The sequence below is a fragment of the Erythranthe guttata genome, chromosome 11 (genome assembly GCF_056151865.1).
Source record: "Erythranthe guttata isolate IM_541 chromosome 11, IM_541, whole genome shotgun sequence".
Classification (NCBI taxonomy): Eukaryota; Viridiplantae; Streptophyta; class Magnoliopsida; order Lamiales; family Phrymaceae; genus Erythranthe; species Erythranthe guttata.
This window is the reverse complement of record NC_142543.1, coordinates 16462440-16482164: the sequence shown is the minus strand read 5'-3', so window position 1 is coordinate 16482164 and position 19725 is coordinate 16462440. Positions and strand designations below refer to the sequence as shown.

General features: G+C 35.8%; 3 protein-coding genes across 3 annotated transcripts; 1 reads left to right on the top strand and 2 right to left on the bottom strand.

The window, feature by feature from the left end:
* On the bottom strand, positions 1-853 carry LOC105959423 (HSP20-like chaperones superfamily protein). The gene is made up of 2 exons (XM_012983530.2): positions 506-853; positions 1-409 (listed from the first exon to the last, which is right to left on the bottom strand). Exons 1-2 carry the CDS (start codon positions 636-638, stop codon positions 114-116), a joined length of 429 nt encoding a protein of 142 aa, XP_012838984.1. The 5' UTR covers positions 639-853; the 3' UTR covers positions 1-113.
* Positions 854-9665: 8812 nt separating this feature from the next.
* LOC105958848 (protein LURP-one-related 10) lies at positions 9666-10838 on the top strand. Its single transcript, XM_012982862.2, has 3 exons — positions 9666-10100; positions 10215-10439; positions 10571-10838. The coding sequence occupies exons 1-3, from the start codon at positions 9693-9695 to the stop codon at positions 10709-10711; spliced, it is 774 nt and encodes a 257-aa protein (XP_012838316.1). The 5' UTR covers positions 9666-9692; the 3' UTR covers positions 10712-10838.
* A 94-nt stretch (positions 10839-10932) lies between these two features.
* On the bottom strand, positions 10933-12721 carry LOC105958865 (nudix hydrolase 18, mitochondrial). The gene is made up of 5 exons (XM_012982873.2): positions 12498-12721; positions 12252-12375; positions 12061-12144; positions 11445-11573; positions 10933-11363 (listed from the first exon to the last, which is right to left on the bottom strand). Exons 1-5 carry the CDS (start codon positions 12584-12586, stop codon positions 11217-11219), a joined length of 573 nt encoding a protein of 190 aa, XP_012838327.1. The 5' UTR covers positions 12587-12721; the 3' UTR covers positions 10933-11216.
* Positions 12722-19725: the final 7004 nt, after the last annotated feature.

The window sequence follows — 19725 nt, the reverse complement described above, 5'->3', positions numbered from 1 at the left end:
TTAGCAAAAAAAGCAACACAGCCAGTAATATACTAGAGAAAATTGATACGCAAACGCAATTACACATCTAAAATATAAAGTTTATCATACAAACACACACAGTAACAACAGATTCAAAGTTTGCTAGTAACATTAATATTCCTAACTCTAGCACGCTTGGGAGTTGTACCTTTAGGTACAACCACGGTAAGCACGCCGTCTTCCACCTGAGCTTTGATCTGCTCCACCTTCACATTCTCCGGCAATTCAATCTCCCTCGAGAAATCCCCTCCCCCAACCGCCGCCCTCTCCGCCGCATGCCAAACGACGTCGTCTTTCTTCTCTCTCTCTTTCCCGCCGCTTTCACCTCTGACCACCAGTATATTCCCATCTTCCACCAACTCCACTTTTATATCCTCCTTCCTATACCCTGCATCCAAACACGACGTAGAAATTGAGATTTATGAATTTCGAATATGGTTTTAATTTTGGAGGAAAATTGGAATTGGAATTGGAATTGACGAACCTGGAACATTGATTTTGAATATGTGCGTCGTAGGGGATTCTAGCCAGTCGAGAAGGGCCGTCGATCCTGGATTTGTACGGTAGATTGTTGGGCTCAATAAGAATCGCCTGAATGGATCACCAAACAGAGCCATAATCTCTCTCTCTCCTCTCTCTCTCTCTCTCTCTCTCTCTCTCTCTCACTGGGTTTAGCTAAAAGGCTTGAATATTGGGTTTGATGGTTTTATGTACAAAAGAGCTTTCTGGAGTGTCTGGAACGTTCTTATTTGGAACATTAGAGAAGAAGATGATTGGAGGGGTGATCTGGTGGATCCGGAATATGTTACGTCCCGTGGATCCGACCAAAACTAACCAATCATTGGCTGTAACTTTTTTACAATGTAAGGGCTTCTTTCGTAATTCGTTCGGTAGGATAGTGTGTACAGGACGAATTGGGTCGGACCGGAATTTGAGTGAAATTAATTCCAATTGTGTTCTAAACTTTCAGAAATACGGTCGATAGATGGAGCTTGTCATACATAATTAGCCAACTGTAAAGGTTGTAATTCTTGTCGGCTTTCATTAAATCTTGGTTAAATCATTCAAATCTTGCGAGATCTAATCTTGGTTTCCACCCGTCATTTTTATAATGTAGAAAAACTCAACAAAGTCCTTTAGTTTCAATCCCTTTTCTTTTCTCGGAGGACTAATACCAAACAAGCCATTGAAGAAAAATGGAAATGAAAATAAATGGCCAACATTCAATCGCAGATTATGCACCACATCGGAGTTATGAAAACTACATCATTCAAATACATGCATAACATCAAGATTTTCTTATTTTAATTTCTTCAAACAACAAGTAATATATAATACTCGGTTTAAGATCCTTATCTTATAAGCTCTCCAACTACTTAGAACATATTGTATGTATGTATGTTTGCTAAGCTCGTTAACTAATCTCTCCAATTAAACTCTCTATCTAAGCTCTCCTTTAAAATTCCTTTAAAATTACTTGGAATGCATTTTATTTGTTAAACCATCTAACCAATTTCTCTACCTAATTATTAAATACATGGTTAGAACTACTTGAACTACATATTTATTGGTTAAACTCTCTATCTAATAAGCTCTCTTTTAACTTTACTTGGAATGCATGTTTGTTTAGTAAGTTCTCTAAGTAAAAGTCTAAACTCTCATTTAAATCTACTTCGAACACATGCATGTTTGTTTGTTAAGCTCTCGTATTAAGATTTTCTATATAAGCTATACTTTAAAGATACATGGAATACGTGTAAATGCATATCCGTATTAAGAAAATATGAAGATACCAACGATTATCGAAATCATAAACAAATTAATACAAAACGTGCAAGGCACATTCACCTATCTAGTTTAACTAAAATACGCAAATAAGCTCTCTATTTTATTGTTAATTGAGTTTTGTAATTAAGCTTTCTAACTAATGAACTAAGCTTTTAATTAACATTAGTTGAAACGCATATTTGTTTGCTAATTAGCTCCAATCGTTGTCATTAATGTAATTAAGTTCTTCAAATAAACTACATGTTCGATCAAACTACGCCCTTTATTAGAATTACTTGAATTTGCATGTCGTTTGCTTCCCCGCCCCAATCGTGTTTTTTCAGACAAAAATGTTTACTTCCAAGGTAAGAAACAAGGATTCTTATCAGTTGTCGACGAGACTTTACAGCGATACATCGATCAAAGGCTGCGCTTGGAGGAATTCCACCTTTGCATGTCGGATCGCGACTCGCTTGCGCTTCTCAATAAGTGGATCCCGGAACTCGCAACTATGGGCGTAAAGGACTTTTGTCTTCATATTCTTCGGGAAAATAGTTCTCGGGTGATCGTCGATCTCCCCGTAGTCCTAGAAGCCTAATCCCTCAAGGTTTTGTGGCTCCATTATTGCAATTTGGGATGGAATATTCCAGAGAATATACCCTTTGTGCGTCTACAACTACTTCACCTCGAAAATGCGTTGATCCTGCAAGAGATCTTCGACAAGATAATATCGAGCTGCACTTTGATTACTACATTGTGGCTCCAAGATTGTAAAGGGTTGAAAACTATCAAGTTGGAGAAGAAGCTTCACAAATATATCAAGCACTTCACTTTCGTTAACGACGCCATTTATCGAAAAGACGAACGCAACGTTGAAATCGACGCCCCGGCTCTTGAAAAAGTCACGATTTACGGTGGTAAGGTTCGATTCCACTGCCTTAAGTTGCGTAACCTCAAGTATTTATTCCTAGCGAATGTGGAAATCTCAAGCAGTTTGGTCGAACGATCTCGGGTATTGTGCATCGACGCTCCAAACATTGAGTGTTTTGATTATACGGGGCTTGCTATCCCGTACGTCTCTTTCAGACCAACTTCCGGGTGGTCGAATATAAAACTGTGCATCACGGGTCACGATGTCGATGGTGCTCCGTCGTGGTTCCACATACTAAGCAAATTTATCCATGCTTTACGTCATTCCAAAATCTATCTGAAAATTTTTCATCGTTCCCCGAACAACAACAATCTGCACGTTCTCGGTCAAGACGACGATGTTATTAATGTTGGTAATCGACACGTTGTGGTGGATGATTTGACTCTGAAAATTGGTCGATCGTCTTCGTTTACGTATCTTTTAAATGGTTTGTTCCGTATTTGTCGTCCGAGATAAGTAACTCCGCACTGGTTTTCGCAAGAAAATTGGAACAAAGAAATGAAAGTGAAGGAAGCTCGTGATTTCTTCTGCGAAATCGAAAAGACGATCAAGAGTACTGAAAAAATAAAATAATTAGAGCAAAAACTTGTATTCCTGCTCATCCACGCGTCCCAAGAAGAGTTCGTTCAATGAAAACAGTCGCTGGTATGTTCAAGGGTAAAAATGTCACTTCATATAAGTCTCAATTAGGGTTAGATGATTTACATGACTTTCAGCAAATGAAAAAAAAGCAGAGGCTACTTTTTAACCTAATGAAAAATATCCTCAAATTTACCGCCGCCGAAATCTGTATTTTTCAATCTACTAGGGTTTGATTTTCCGACAGCTTGAACTCCATGGATAGGATATCCGAGTTGCCGTATTGCAGAGAATACTGTATTTCCTCTCCCAAGAAGACGTTGTCCGAACATCTCTCTTGTCGAAATCGTGGCGCTACATTTGGTGTTCTCGCCCCAATCTTGTTTTTTCACAAAAAAATGTTTACTTCCAAGGTAAGAAGCAAGGATTCTTATCGGTTGTCGAAGTGACTTTACAGCGGTACTGCGATCAAAGGCTGCGCTTGGAGGAACTCCACCTTTGCATGTCGGATCGCGACTCGCTTTCGCTTCTCGATAAGTGGATCCCGGAACTCGCATCTATGGGCGTAAAAAGGACTTTCATCTTCATATTCTTCGGGTAAATAGTTCTCGGGTGATCGTCGATCTCCCCGCAGTCCTAGAAGCCGAATCCCTCAAGGTTTTGTGGCTGCATTATTGCGATTTGGGATGGAATATTCCCGAGAATATACCCTTTGTGCGTCTACAACTACTTCACCTCGAAAATGCGTTGATGGTGCAAGAGATCTTCCACAAGATAATATCGAGCTGCACTTTGATTACTACATTGTGACTCCAAGATTGTAAAGGGTTGAAAACTATCAAGTTGGAGAAGAATCTTCACAAATATATCAAGCACTTCTCTTTCGTTAACGACGCCATTTATCGAAAAGACGAATGCAACGTTGAAATCGACGCCCCGGTTCTTGAAAAAGTCACGATTTACGGTAGTAAGGTTCGATTCCACTGCCTTAAGTTGCGTAACCTCAAGTATTTATTCCTAGCGAATGTGGAAATCTATAGCAATTTGGTCGACCGATCTCGGGTATTGTGCATCGACGCTCCAAACATGGTGTGTTTTGATTATACGGGGTTTGTTATCCCGTACGTCTCTTTCGCACAAACTTTCGGGTGGTCGAATATAAGACTGTGCATCACGGGTCACGATGTCGATGGTGCTCCGTCGTGGTTCCACATACTAAGCAAATTTATCCATGCTTTACGTCATTCCAAAATCTGTCTGAAAATTTTTCATCGTTCCCCGAACAACAACAATCTGCACGTTCTCGGTCAAGACGACGATGTTATTAATGATGGTAATCGACACGTTGTGGTGGATGATTTGACTCTGAAAATTGGTCGATCTTCTTCGTTTACGTATCTTTTTATTGGTTTGTTCCGTATTTGTCGTCCGAGATACGTAACTCCGCACTGGTTTTCGCAAGAAAATTGGAACAAAGAAATGAAAGTGAAGGAAGCTCGTGATTTCTTCTGCGAAATCGAAAAGACGATCAAGAGTACTGGAAAAATAAAATAATTATAGCAAATACTTGTATTCCTTCTCATCCACGTGTCCCAAGTAGAGTTCCTTCAATGAAAACAGTCGCTGGTATGTTCGAGGGTAAAAATGTCACTTCACATAAGTCTCAATTAGGGTTACATGATTAACATGACTTTCAGCAAATGAAAAAAAAGCGGCGGCTACTTTTTAACCTAATGAAAAATATCCTCGAATTCACCGCGGCCGAAATCTGTGTTTTTCAATCTACTAGGGTTTGATTTTCCGACAGCTTGAACTCCATGGATAGGATATCCGAGTTGTCGAAAGAGATATTGCAGAGAATACCGTATTTCCTCTCTCAAGAAGACGTTGTCCGAACATCTCTCTTGTCGAAATCGCCGCGCTACATTTGGTGTTCTCGCCCCAATCTTGTTTTTTCAGACAAAAATATTTGCTTCCAAGGTAAGAAGCAAGGATTCTTATCGGTTGTCGACGAGACTTTACAGCAATACTGCGATCAAAGGCTGCGCTTGGAGGAATTTCACCTTTGCATGTCGGATCGCGACTCGCTTGCGCTTCTCGATAATGGGATCCCGGAACTCGCAACTATGGGCGTAAAGGACTTTTGTCTTCATATTCTTCGGGAAAATAGTTCTCGGGTGATGGTCGATCTCCCCAAAGTCCTAGAAGCCGAATCCCTCAAGGTTTTGTGGCTCCATTGTTGCGATTTGAGATGGAATATTCCAGAGAATATACCCTTTGTGCGTCTACAACTACTTCACCTTGAAAATGCGTTGATCGTGCAAGAGATCTTCCACAAGATAATATCGAGCTGCACTTTGATTACTACATTGTGGCTCCAAGATTGTAAAGGGTTGAAAACTATCAAGTTGGAGAAGAACCTTCACAAATATCTCAAGCACTTCACTTTCGTTAACGACGCCATATATCGAAAAGACGAATGCAACGTTGAAATCGACGCCCCGGCTCTTGAAAAAGTCACGATTTACGGTAGTAAGGTTCGATTCCACTGCGGAAAGTTGCGTAACCTCAAGTATTTATTCCTAGCGAATGTGGAAATCTCTAAATTTGGTCGAACGATCTCGGGAATTGTGCATCGACGCTCCAAACATGGAGTGTTTTGATTATACGGGGCTCGTTGTCCCGTACGTCTCTTTCGCACCAACTTCCAGGTGGCAGAAAATAAAATTGTGCAGCACGGGTTACGATGTCGATGGTGCTCCGTCGTGGTTCCACATACTAAGAAAATTTATCCATGCTTTACGTCATTCCAAAATCTGTCTGAAAAATTTTCATCGTTCCCCGGACAACAACAATCTGCACGTTCTCGGTCAAGACGACGATGTTATTAATGATTGTAATCGACACGTTGTGGTGGATGATTTTACTCGGAAAATTGGTCGATCGTATTCGTTTACGTATCTTTTAAATGGTTTGTTTCGTATTAGTCATCCGAGATACGTAACTCCGCACTGGTTTTCGCAAGAAAGGTAGAACAAAGAAAGGAAAGTGAAGGAAGCTCGTGATTTGTTCTGCGAAATCGAAATGACGATCGAGAGTACTGGAAAAATAAAATAATTATAGCAAAAACTTGTATTCCTGCTCATCCACGTGTCCCAAGTAGAGTTCCTTTAATGAAAACAGTCGCTGGTTTGTTCGAGGGTAAAAATGTCACTTCACATAAGTCTCAATAAGGGTTAGATGATTAACATGACTTTCAGCAAATGAAAAAAAAAGCGGCGGCTACTTTTTAACCTAATGAAAAATATCCTCGAATTCACCGCAGCCGAAATCTGTGTGTTTCAATCTACTGGGGCTTGATTTTCCGACAGCTCGAACTCCATGGATAGGATATCCGAGTTGCCGAAAGAGATATTGCAGAGAATACTGTATTTCCTCTCCCAAGAAGACGTTGTCCGAACATCTCTCTTGTCGAAATCGTGGCGCTACATTTGGTGTTCTCGCCCCAATCTTGTTTTTTCAGACAAAAATGTTTACTTCCAAGGTAAGAAGCAAGAATTCTTATCGGTTGTTGATGAGACTTTACAGCGATACTGCGATCGAAGGCTGCGCTTGGAGGACTTCCACCTTTGCATGTCGGATCGCGACTCGCTTTCGCTTCTCGATAAGTGGATCGCGGAACTTGCAACTATGGGCGTAAAGGACTTTTGTCTTCATATTCTTCGGGAAAATAGTTGTCGGGTGATCGTCGATCTCCCCGTAGTCCTAGAAGCCGAATCCCTCAAGGTTTTGTGGCTCCATTATTGCGATTTGGGCCGGAATATTCCTGAGAATATAACCTTTGTGCGTCTACAACTACTTCACCTAAAAAATGCTTTGATCGTGCAAGAGATTTTCGACAAGATAATATCGAGCTGCACTTTGATTACTACATTGTGGCTCAAAGATTGTAAAGGGTTGAAAACTATCAAGTTGGAGAAGAACCTTCACAAATATCTCAAGCACTTCACTTTCGTTAACAACGCCATTTATCGAAAAGACGAACGCAACGTTGAAATCGACGCCCCGGCTCTTGAAAAAGTCACGATTTACGGTAGTAAGGTTCGATTCCACTACCGTAAGTTGCGTAACCTCAAGTATTTATTCCTAGAGAATGTGGATATCTCTAGCAATTTGGTCGAACGATCTCGGGTATTGTGCATCGACGCTCCAAACATGGAGTGTTTTGATTATACGGGGCTCGTTGTCCCGTACGTCTCTTTCGCACCAACTTCCGGGTGGTCGAATATAAAACTGTGCATCACGGGTCACGATGTCGATGGTGCTCCGTCGTGGTTCCACATACTGAGCAAATTTATCCATGCTTTACGTCATTCCATAATCTGTCTGAAAAAATTTCATTGTTCCCCTAACAACAACAATCTGCACGTTCTCGGTCAAGACGACGATGTTATTAATGTTGGTAATCGGCACGTTGTGGTGGATGATTTGACTCTGAAAATTGGTCGATCGTCTTCGTTTACGTATCTTTTAAATGGTTTGTTCTGTATTTGTCGTCCGAGATACGTAACTCCGCACTGGTTTTCGCAAGAAAATTGGAACAAAGAAAGGAAAGTGAAGGAAGCTCGTGATTTCTTCTGCAAAATCGAAAAGACGATCGATAGTACTGGAAACCACGATATCCGGCAATATTTGGAGGGTTTTACATTTGAAGGTTTTGATGAGTTCCTACTAGATTGGCAACCCTTACAAGTGGCAACGTTGTTGGAATCTGAATTTGTGGAATTCCGGGTTCGATTGCAATGGAGTGATCAACATTGTGAGTCCAGTTCTAAGCTCTTAGAATCATAGATCAAACATCAATTGATACATATATATATATATATATATATATATATATATATATATATATATATATATATATATATATATGTATATATATGTATATATGTATATATGTATATATATGTATATATGTATATATATGTAGGGCTTTTTTTTCGCAAAAAACATGTCGCCCATCTTGGGCGTTCAATTAAAAAAAAATTGCACTGGACGCCCAACTCGGGCGCCCAAATACAGCTTGCACGCCCAACTTGGGCGTGCACTGCATGAATGGGCGCCCAAGTTGGGCTTTTACGCGTTTTGGGAGGTTTTTGGATTTTTTTGGAAAGTTTTGGTGTTTAGAGAGATAAAGATTTTTGTTATAAGCCGCGAATAGCAATTTTCTAACCGTAAATAGCAAGTCCCTTAAACAAAGTTCTAATATCTTCTCCTTTATGACACCTTTTAAAATTCTCCTTAGCTCTATCTAGTTTAGTTTCTCTATTTCTTTTGAGTAAAAATGACAAATAACCTAAACATGTAAATAAAAATACCTTGCTTATTGCATGAAGAAACAACCTTGAAGGAGATCGAATCAATACCCTACTTCTTACATTAGTACGCAAATTGAAAGGCTACAGTTTATCAGATGGCTTTATTGTATTTAGTACTTTTAAAAAAATATATTCTTTTAATTAATATTAGCAAATATCCACTAATAGTACATGTATTAAAATATTAATGCCCTTGATTTTTAGGAGGTGATTTGCTTAAAAAAGATTTAATCATAGAGGAATTTTGATAATGAAATATTACAGTGAACTTTATAGCAATTAGTGAGGGGATATGATAAATGTCGTTTCAGTTTTAAATATATTGTTTCGACTTCAAATGTAACTTTTACCATTTTTTAGTTTGAATTTGGCAAAACTCAAAACTCAGGATTTCTAGTTCTTTGAATCAGTTTTCTAATTCAACTTGAATCATCAAAATTGGATGGCGGGATAGAAAGATATGCATGATTCAATGTACAATACTCATAATTTAATGTCTTGAATTGTTTAAAATTCAAAACATAACTCATCCATGCATAAATACGTCACCCGACATCCAATCTAGCTGGTTCAAGTTGAATTAGAAACTTATCTCATAGGACTACAATTTTTGTATTTTGCATTCTGCTAAAATCAAAATAGGAAAGGATTAAAATCACGTTCAAAGTCAAAACAACATTTATAAAATTGAAACGTCATTTAACATGTCAGTTAGAGAAACACTGCCCACAATTTATCTTCAGAAATTAATGCCAACAACCGTGGTCCAATTTCTTCAGTAAGAAAGCGCGATATCTAACAATCCAAATTCGATTTATCCACCAACATTTTGAAGTTCGAGTTTGTCGCATATGATTGCTCAATATAATTTATATCTCGAGAACAAAATTTACCCAGTGCACATATGTAGCGGCGAATTCCTTCTTAATAAATATAAATAAATAAACAAGGCGGAATAATTCTGTAATTGACTAATTAAGAAACAGCTTCTTCAGTTTTTCCTAATACTAATCAATATGAAAAGAATTTCAAGACTACATTATCAAGATAAGGCTAATATTACCATAACTACACCAATTTCATTACAACAAACAACATCTTTTTTATTCTTCTTGCAAACCTTAATTAAGTTATCAATTGAACATTATATATATACATTAGCTGCAGCTAATGCAATAATCATTCCAACTCAATTAGCAATAATCAAAAGAATGGCTGTCGTAATTAGTCGAGACTTCTGCCTTTCAGAAGACGTTCATCTAACGGTGGTGAGGAAAGTCGTGTCCCTCACAGACGGTAACTTCATCGTCAAAGACGACAAGGGCAATATCGTCTTTAATGTGATCGATAAGCTCTTCACTCTCCATGATCGCCACGTCCTCCTCGATGCTCGAGGCACTCCCATCGTCACTTTCAAGAAAAAGGTTTAAATTTTTTTATATTTTATTTTAAAATCTACTGTACCGTTAATTAATCGTTTTCTTGATCCGATATTTATTTCTTGATTTAACTACAAAAAATAAATTAAAAAATACTAGCATTTGAGTGCACACAAAAGGTGGGAAGTTTTCAGGGGAGAGAGCTCAGATGCAGAAGATTTACTCTTCAGTGCTAAAACATCTTCGATCGTCCAATTCAAGACCGAATTAGACGTATTTCTGTCGGAAAATCCCGACAGAAACTCGTGGGATTTTAAGGTTGTCGGGAGCTGGTTGGAGAGATCGTGCGTCATATACGATAAAAATTCGACTCCCATTGCTCAGGTAATTAAACGTTTTTTTTTCGTTACTAATTTTTCTTCTAATTTTTTAATCGAAAAAAAAATTCGCATTTTACGATTACTAACGATGAATTTGTTTATTTATTATTTAAAAAATATATATATATTTTGCAGATGCAGAAGAAGCACACACTTTGTAATACTGTACTTGGGAAGGATACATTTGGTGTGACTGTTTATCCACAAGTTGATTATGCCTTTGTTGTTGCCCTTGTTGTCATACTTCATCAAATCAACAAGGATAAACATGATTAATTTTAATTAATAATAATTAGTAATATATTTATATATATAATATAAAATAAGTTAAGAAGTGAAGATTATTACATTGTATTTGAGATACCAGTTGTCTATTTTATTGCAATAAAATTATATTTTCTTTAGCACTCTATTTTTTTATTTCACATTGATATTAATTTATATATATATATATATATATATATATATATGTGTGTGTGTGTGTGTGTGTGTGTATATAATCAAGAACACCATGGAATTAAATAGAAAGAGGCTGTTTAAACAATTTCCTCATACATATTAAAAAAAAAAAAAAGTTCTGCTTGGAGTTCAGGAATAATAAACTAAACTAGATTTTCCGACGAGCTTAAAAGCTATACAAAGACTTTCAAGAATCCGAAGGTAAAAAAAAAAAAAAACGAAACGAGATCAGTGTACATCTCTTTGCCAACACTGATCATTCTCTCGTTTTTAATTCTTCGATTTGAAGTCGCTTTTTTTCGTCTCTCGTTTTTTTTTAAAACTACAAATTAGATTTCATGCTCTGGCTAAGAGAAACGTTATCTTCGTTAGCTTCGTTAGGTTGCGTTGTGAGACGATTGACTAGTAATTCTAAAGCTTCCTTCATCCACCAGTATTGACAAACCTTTCTAGCTTCTCCTACACTTATCTGTATATATATTTTACAACAAATCAGATTTTAATTGAAATTTTAAAAAAAAAAAAAACAAATTGAAGAACAAATAATTACCCATAATCTTTGACGAACGTCTTTCTCCGGCCAGAAATCGAGCTGCTCCTTAACAAGTAACGGAAACATATGACTCTCGTAGCCAGTGTCATTGCTTTTGTTCTTGAAATTCCATTTACCCAATTTATGCTGCATTTTTTTCACAATTTTTATAAGAAAAAATGTAATTTTATATATATAAAATAACTTTTATTTTCAATTTTTTTAGGCGCTAAAAAAACTCGAAAAACAGTGATTATATATTCATAGCCAGTGTCATTGCTCTTGTTCTTGAAATTCCAATTACGCAATTTATGCTGCGTTTTTCACATTTTCTATACTTATTAAATCGGAAAAAAATAATTATATAATTATATATTATATATTTTTATTTATTTATTTATTTGTTTATCCATAGCCGGTGTCACTGCTTTTGTTCTTGGAATTCAATTTGCCCAATTTATGATCCATTTTTTCACAATTTCTATACTTATTAAATAGAAAAAACGTAATTATTATTATTATTATTATTATTATTATTATTATTATTATTACTATTATTACTATTATTATTATTTTATAATTAATTTGGAGACAAAAAAAAAAAAAAAAAAAAAAAAAAAAAAAAAAAAAAAACCTGAACATCGCCTACAACCCCTGCCTCCTCCACAGTTTCACGCAAGGCAGCATCTTCAATAGATTCGTCGTTTTCCCACCCTCCCTGAATCCAATAAAATATTATTATTATTATTATTATCAATTAATCAAATCAAAAATGAATTTCCAAACTAATTGATTAAAAATAAAAAAATAAAAAAAATAAAATACCTTTGGAAATAAAACCCCTTTTCCTTTTCTCTGTGAAGTGATAACAAGAACTTCAATTTCTTCCTCATCCACCGGAAACGACGTCGTTGTCTCGCACGTGTCTTTGTATCTGTACGGAATACATCTGTACACATAAAACTGAACCGTCAATTTCTATACAAAATATATCAAGAGAGAGAGAGAATTTTAGAGAGAGAAAGAGTTTTAGAGAGAGAGAGAGAGAGAGAGTTTTAGAGAGAGACGAACCCAACAACTTGGCGGTCACCATGGAAGTTGTAACGCTGCATTTGTCTGCCGGTACGGGAAACAAGAGCAACCATGTTCTTCAATTCCATGTTTATTTTGGAAGATTTGAAACTAAGATTTTGCCAAACATATATATTATGAAAAAAGATTGTGACCAAAAAATAAAATTAATTAAAAATAAACTTGTCAGCAATGTAATGAAGTTCGCAGAAGTAACCAGATATATATATATATATATATATATATATATATATATATATATATATATTTAAGTAAAGATTTATTATTTCAATTGGGATACGGTTGGACAAATAATGGCAGTTTTTAAGTGCCCCGACCGACCCGACCCGACCCGACCCCACGCCCTTTCTTTCTTTTTATCTGTTTTTAAATTTATTTATGGATCCTATAATAGATAAGTTGCATTTACACAATTAAATGATGATAGGGGCTTTAATACATAGGTCTTGATGAAGAAAAAATATTATAACCAAATCACAAGTCAAATTAAATATTTGTTTCACATTTTTTATAAATTTCATTCTAAAAATTATATATCCTGACACATAAACAGTAAAATATGCATCAAGTAATATTTAAATTGTATTTATTATTTTTATTTTGCATTAAATATTTTCATTTTTGCATCTAGTGTTTTTGTTATTATTTTTTTATAGAACTTTTTTTTTGCATTTTCGTATTTTTTTCCCCTTGTTTTCTACATAACATTGAAAATTATGATTTTTATTTTTTAACTTTTTCTGGTCGTATAGTCCTTTATAGAAACCCGTAGGAAATTGTAGTAGTCTGTAGTCACGTATAGACACTCGTGGGAAAATGTAGTAATCCGTAGTCGTATATTCTTAAAATCGTAACTCTTCATTTGACCCCTAGCCGCTAGACATCATAGACACACATAGACATGAAATCGGAAAATCTTAGATCCGTCCCACCAAACCTTAGATCTCCTCCACCAAATCCTAGATCCGCAACGGCAACATCACCCACGCCGCTAAAGATGCCACAAACCCTACCCACGCTGTCGTCGTCATCCCCAACCCCAACATCGTTGCGCCACCGTTACCATCCCCCAACCCGAACGAGCACCATTCTCGTGCCCAACGCAGCGTCACCACCAACACAGTAATATTACAATAGTAGACATTAATATTATTACGTTGATCGGTCAACAAATCAAACAAAATACAAAAGGCCAAAACATAAATAAATAAATAAAATTGATGTGGTTGACAGTAATATTATTTTGTGTGCAGTAATTTTACTGTTAACCACAGTAATATTACAATAGTAGACATTAATATTAGTACGTTAACCGGTCAACATATCAAAACACAATAAAAAAAAGGCAAAAAAATATTATTAATGTGGTTGACAGTAACTTTACTGTCAATGACAGTAATATAATATTACTGCCACCGATTAGCTGCGGGCGAAAATAAAATAGAAAAAAAAGAATTTAAAAAAACAAAAAAAAAAAAATCAACGCCGGAGATCGGCATTGACTGCCAGTCAATGCTGAAAATCATCTGAAAAAAAAAAAAAAGAAAAGAAAATTCGACGCCGAAAATTGGCGGCAAAAAAAATAATTCTTAAAAAAATTGAAAAAGAAAAGGTCAAATTTTAAAATTCTTTTTGGTCAAAATTGATGTTACAGTTATAAATTAGGTTTCAAGGGTTGAGAGTAATTTTATCATATACAGAAAGTTTACCTTTATTTATAAGACATATTAAATGGATGAGCTTATTTGTAAAATAGATATACCTAGAATAATAAAAATGGTTGTTAATGGACCTCATCACAGAAATCTTTAAAGTTTAATATAGTTTGGCATCATATTTTTAGTTGTTTATTGACATATATTCGACACCTTAATGTCGAAATTTAGTTGTTTCATATTTTTTTCTTATTTGTTATTTGGTCTTGCATGAGCAAACAAAAGACAATTTAATTTATGGGTATATTTGTCAATTCATCTTAATAAAATGGAATCTTTTAGAATATTTCTTTAATTTGGTCTTGCACAAGTGGAATTAGTATTGCATATAGCCGCAGCGTAAAATATATTTATCGAGTGTGACTTTGTGCAAGGCATAAGTTAAAACCATAGCAGGTTCCGCGAAAATAATTGATGGCTCTGGGAATGCAACAATTGTGTTTCCTAATGGTACCACATATTGAAAATGCACTGATATCTGGTAGATCAAATAAGAATCTACTGAGTTTTAGAGATGTGAGACGCAATGGGTATCATTTAGAAACACTGGTTGAAAATACCGTGGAATGTCTATGCGTCATATGTCATAGACAAAAGAATTGTTCATGAGAAGTTCGAAGCGACAGCTTCTGAACTGTACTGTGTCCAAATTCGAGCTTTTGAATCCTACGTGCTACTATGCCATGGAAACTTGTTAATCCCGATATACACGGGTTATGGAATGATCGACTGGGTCACCCAGGAACGACTATGATGCGTAGGATTGCACAACATACTAAAGGACATCCATTAAAAGATACAAAAATCTTGATGTCCAATGAATATTTCTCTGAATCATGTTCACAGGGAAAGCTCATTATAAAACCTTCCATTGAAAATGTTGGTTATGAATTACCATCGTTTTTACAACGTATTCATGGTGATATTTGTGGATCAATACACCCTGCAAGTGGGCCATTTATCGTTTTGGTCGACGCATCTTATAGATGGTCCCACGTATGCTTCTTATCTACGCGAAATGTTGCATTTGCGCGTTTGCTAGCACAAATTATTAAACTCCGAGCACATTTCCATGATTATCTCATTAAAAACATAAGAATGGATAATGCCGGAGAATTTACATTAAAAACTTTTGAATAGTATTGTGCAGCACTAGGAATAAATACGTTCACACTCAAAATGGAGTGGCAGAATCTCTGATTAAACTCGTCCAAATAATTGCTTGTACTTTGCTGATGGGATCTAAACTCACTAGCGCAGCATGGGGCCATGCAGCATTGCATGCATCAGCACTGATTAAATTGCGCCCCACTGCTTATCATATGCATTCCCCAATGCAATTGGCATTAGGCTTTGAGCCCAGTATTTGGCATCTACGCACATTTGGTTGTGCGGATGTCATTTTGATGAGACATTATTTATACCGATTGGTAAGAATATTCAAAATATCCGTGATAATGATAAACAAAAACCAATCGAGAATCTCACATAGTGTGAGCAACATTTATCCCATCTAGACCCACGTTCCTCTGAATGTGACAATGAGATCCATAGAATCATTCATTTACAAAATATTGCCAATAGACTTCCTGATGCATTTAATGATGCTAGTAAAGTCACGAAATCTTATATTCCAGCTGTGAATGTGCCAGCTAGGATCGTTGTTCCTGAAGAACATGCGAAAATGAATGATGATCCCCCACGACAAAAACGGGGTAGACCTATTGGATCAAAGGACGTTGTTCCTAGAAAAAGAAAGGGGAAAATCGATGAACCCTCGAACCAAGTGGTTCCTAGTGAGAATGCTCCAGATGAATCTGTTGAGCCTGATATCGAAAAAGCGATATCAAATCCCGGGAATACCGTGAATCCCATAAGTTATTGCAATGAAATATGGGATAGAAATGAGATAATCATCGATAATATTTTTGCATTCTCGGTTGCACAAGAAATTATGTACGATGATTATGATAATGAACCGCGTTCCATAATGGAATGCCGCCAAAGAAATGATTGGCCTAAGTGGGAGGAATCAATAAAATCTGAATTGGCTTCCTCAGATAAACGGAAAGTATTCGGTCAAATCGTTTAAGCTCCGGATAATAAAGCACGCTGGGTATAAATCGGTATTTGTCCGTAAGAGGAACGAGAACAATGAAATTGTAAGATATAAAGCCCGCCTTGTAGCTCAAGCTTTCTCCCAGCGGCGTGGGATTGATTATGATGAGACGTATTCACCAGTGATGGATACGATCACTTTCCGTTTTCTTATCAATATGGTTGTCCAAGAGAGACTGGACCTGCGTCTAATGGACGTTGTAACGGCCTATCTATATGGTTCACTAGATTCTTATATTTATATGAAAATTCCCGATGGATCTAAAATGCCAAACTCTGGTGCTCCTCGTGAGTTGCACTTAATCAAATTACAGGGATCATTGTATGGTCTAAAGCAATCCGGTCGCGTGTGGTATCATAGATTGAGTGAATACCTTATCAGAGAAGGTTATAAAAATGATCCTATTTGCCCATGCGTTTTTATTAAACGATCAGAAACCGGATTTGCTATTATTGCGGTTTATGTAGATGACATGAACCTCATTGGCACTCCTAAAGAGTTGTCCAATGCTGCCGAATATTTAAAGAAAGAGTTGAGGTCAAGGACCTTGAAAAAACCAAACTTTGTCGTGGTATTGAGCTTGAGCATAAAAATAACGGCATACTTATACACCAATCTGCATATACCAAACGAGTACTCCGAAAGTTTAATACGGAAAACTCTAATTCATTGAGCACCCCTATGGTTGTGCGCAATTTAGATCTTGAAATGGATCCGTTCCGACCTAAAGAATTTAATGAAGAGATACTTGGCCCAGAAGTGCCGTATCTTAATGCAATCGGAGCGTTAATGTATCTAGCACAATGCACTTGACCTGATATCACTTTTGCGGTAAATGTGCTTGCGCGATACAGTTCTGACCCTACCCGGAGACACTGGAATGGTGTTAAACATATTTTTCGATATCTTAGTGGTACTGCAGATTTGGGATTATTTTATTCGAAGAACGCAACTAACCAAGGGTTAGTTGGTTATGCCGACGGGGGATATAGATCTGATCCCCACAAAGATCGCTCATAAAATGGATATTTGTTTTGTTATAATGGTGCAGGTATATCTTAGCGATCTACCAAACATACGTTGGTGACCACCTCCTCAAATCATTCTGAAATAATAGCTCTTTATGAGGCAGGCAGAGAATGTGTTTGGCTAAGATCAATTATATCTCATATACGAAATTCCTGTCAATTACATCCAGTTACAGACACGCCCACAGTCATTTACGAAGACAATGCTGCTTGTATAGCGCAAACAAGGGGCAGATACATAAAAGGTGATAGGACCAAGCATATATCACCAAAACTCTTCCACACTCATGAGCTTCAGAAGAATGGAGAGATCGATGTTCGACAAGTTCGCTCATGCGATAATCTTGCTGATTGATCACAAAGTCCTTGCCTACTTCTACATTTGAGAAGTTGGTATACGCCATTGGAATGAGAAGAGCCAATGTGAAGCAAGATTGACGGCCAATTTTGAAGGCTATATTGCTTATTTCAGGGGGAGCAATGATGCGCTGCACTTTTTTTCCCTTATGACTGGTTTTGTCCCATTGAGTTTTCCAGCAAAGGTCTTTAATGAGGCATTTATTTTAAAATACTTAGTCCAAAGAGGAGTATTATAATAGATATATATATATATATATATATATCTTAGTGGCCAAGTATTGAGTAGAGTTATCTGCAATACTAGAGTTATCTCATAAACTCTACGTGTGAACATGTGGTGAATTTCTATCTTGTAAAGTAGTGATCATGCAGTAAATATTTGTGTATAAATACTCCCATTTATTAATGAAATAGACACAAATTTTGAGTATCCAGAATCCTATAAAATCACGTACATACTATTCAATCCTCTCAATTTAATTTACTTTCTTTATTTTATAGCAATGATGGCTTCTTAACATACACTTTGTGTGTGTATATTATACAAGAACTATAAGTTTTATATATATATATATATATATATATATATATATATATATATATATATATATATATATATATATATATAATGATTTGTTGTCAATAATTAATATTTGAATTTTTTTTTTTCATATTCAAGTATTTTTGAAACTCTAAATTTGTTTTGCCATTTAATGAAATAAAAAAGCTGATTTGGATTATTTTAGTTACATTTTCTTTTGCACGTATACTCTCTCAAAAAGGGTTAAATGGTCTGGAAATTTTGAACAACTAATATCAAAGTGCTACCTCATCTATCCTTGACGGATTGATGAACCATTGAAAACGGCAAGAACCATTTTATCGCATTTTATAGTTCAGATAGGCAAATGCGAAAATGATAAAAGTACAAGAATACAAATTGTATTTAAGGTTTTAATTAAATTTAGATGACGCGGCTTCAAATAAACCGACTCACCCCAAATTCGACCCCACCCCTTGGGATATGAGGGGGGGCGGGGGGGGGGGGGGGAGAGTCTACGTGGCGATGAGGCGTCAATTGTGGACTATATATAATTTGCGGCTTCTCTCTCTCTCACTCTTCTTTCTCTCTCTAGCAAGTAGTTATCAGTTTGTACTTTGTAGATACACACGACTTTTGGATGAGAGGAAGTGGTGTTCTCATTATATTTATTTATTATTTTATATTACTTTGCGACTTTACAAATAAACTTTTTGGAAAACAGTCGACTTAAGTCTTCCTATATATATATATATATAGGAAATGTTAAATCTTACACTAATTTTACCAAATCTTGCACACAATTGAAAATATTTATTTCTCTAAAATCTTATCTTCTCCTTCTTTACCTTTCTTTTTTTTTTCCCTAACTTTTTCACAAAATCACACGCGAATACATCCCTAGCATTCCAAATTTGAATTTGAGAAAAATCTTCACGTGTACAAACTAAAATAGTGTTGAAATTTGAGAAACAAAATCGAATTGATATGAATTTGAATAATTAAAAAGGCTTAACGAGATTGAATAAATATTAAATAAAATTGAACTCATTTTTTATGATTATTCACGTAAAAAAATAATGAATTTTGGGTGACTTTGATAGAATTATCTCAGAGAGAAGTTAGAAAGAATATGAGTAGAGAGAATTTTTTTTTTTAAATTTATGTGTAGGATTTAGTAAATTTTAGTGTAGGATTTAGCACGCCCCTATATATATATATATATATATATATATATATATATATATATATATATATATATATATATATATATATATATATATATATATATATATATATATATATATATATATATATATATATATATATATATATATATTCGTTTCTCTAAGTAATAGGGAACTCGCAGCCATTTACATAGGTGCATTGCATAATTCTACACTCTCATATAATAGTTTTCAAGTTATACAACAGACGTAAATCA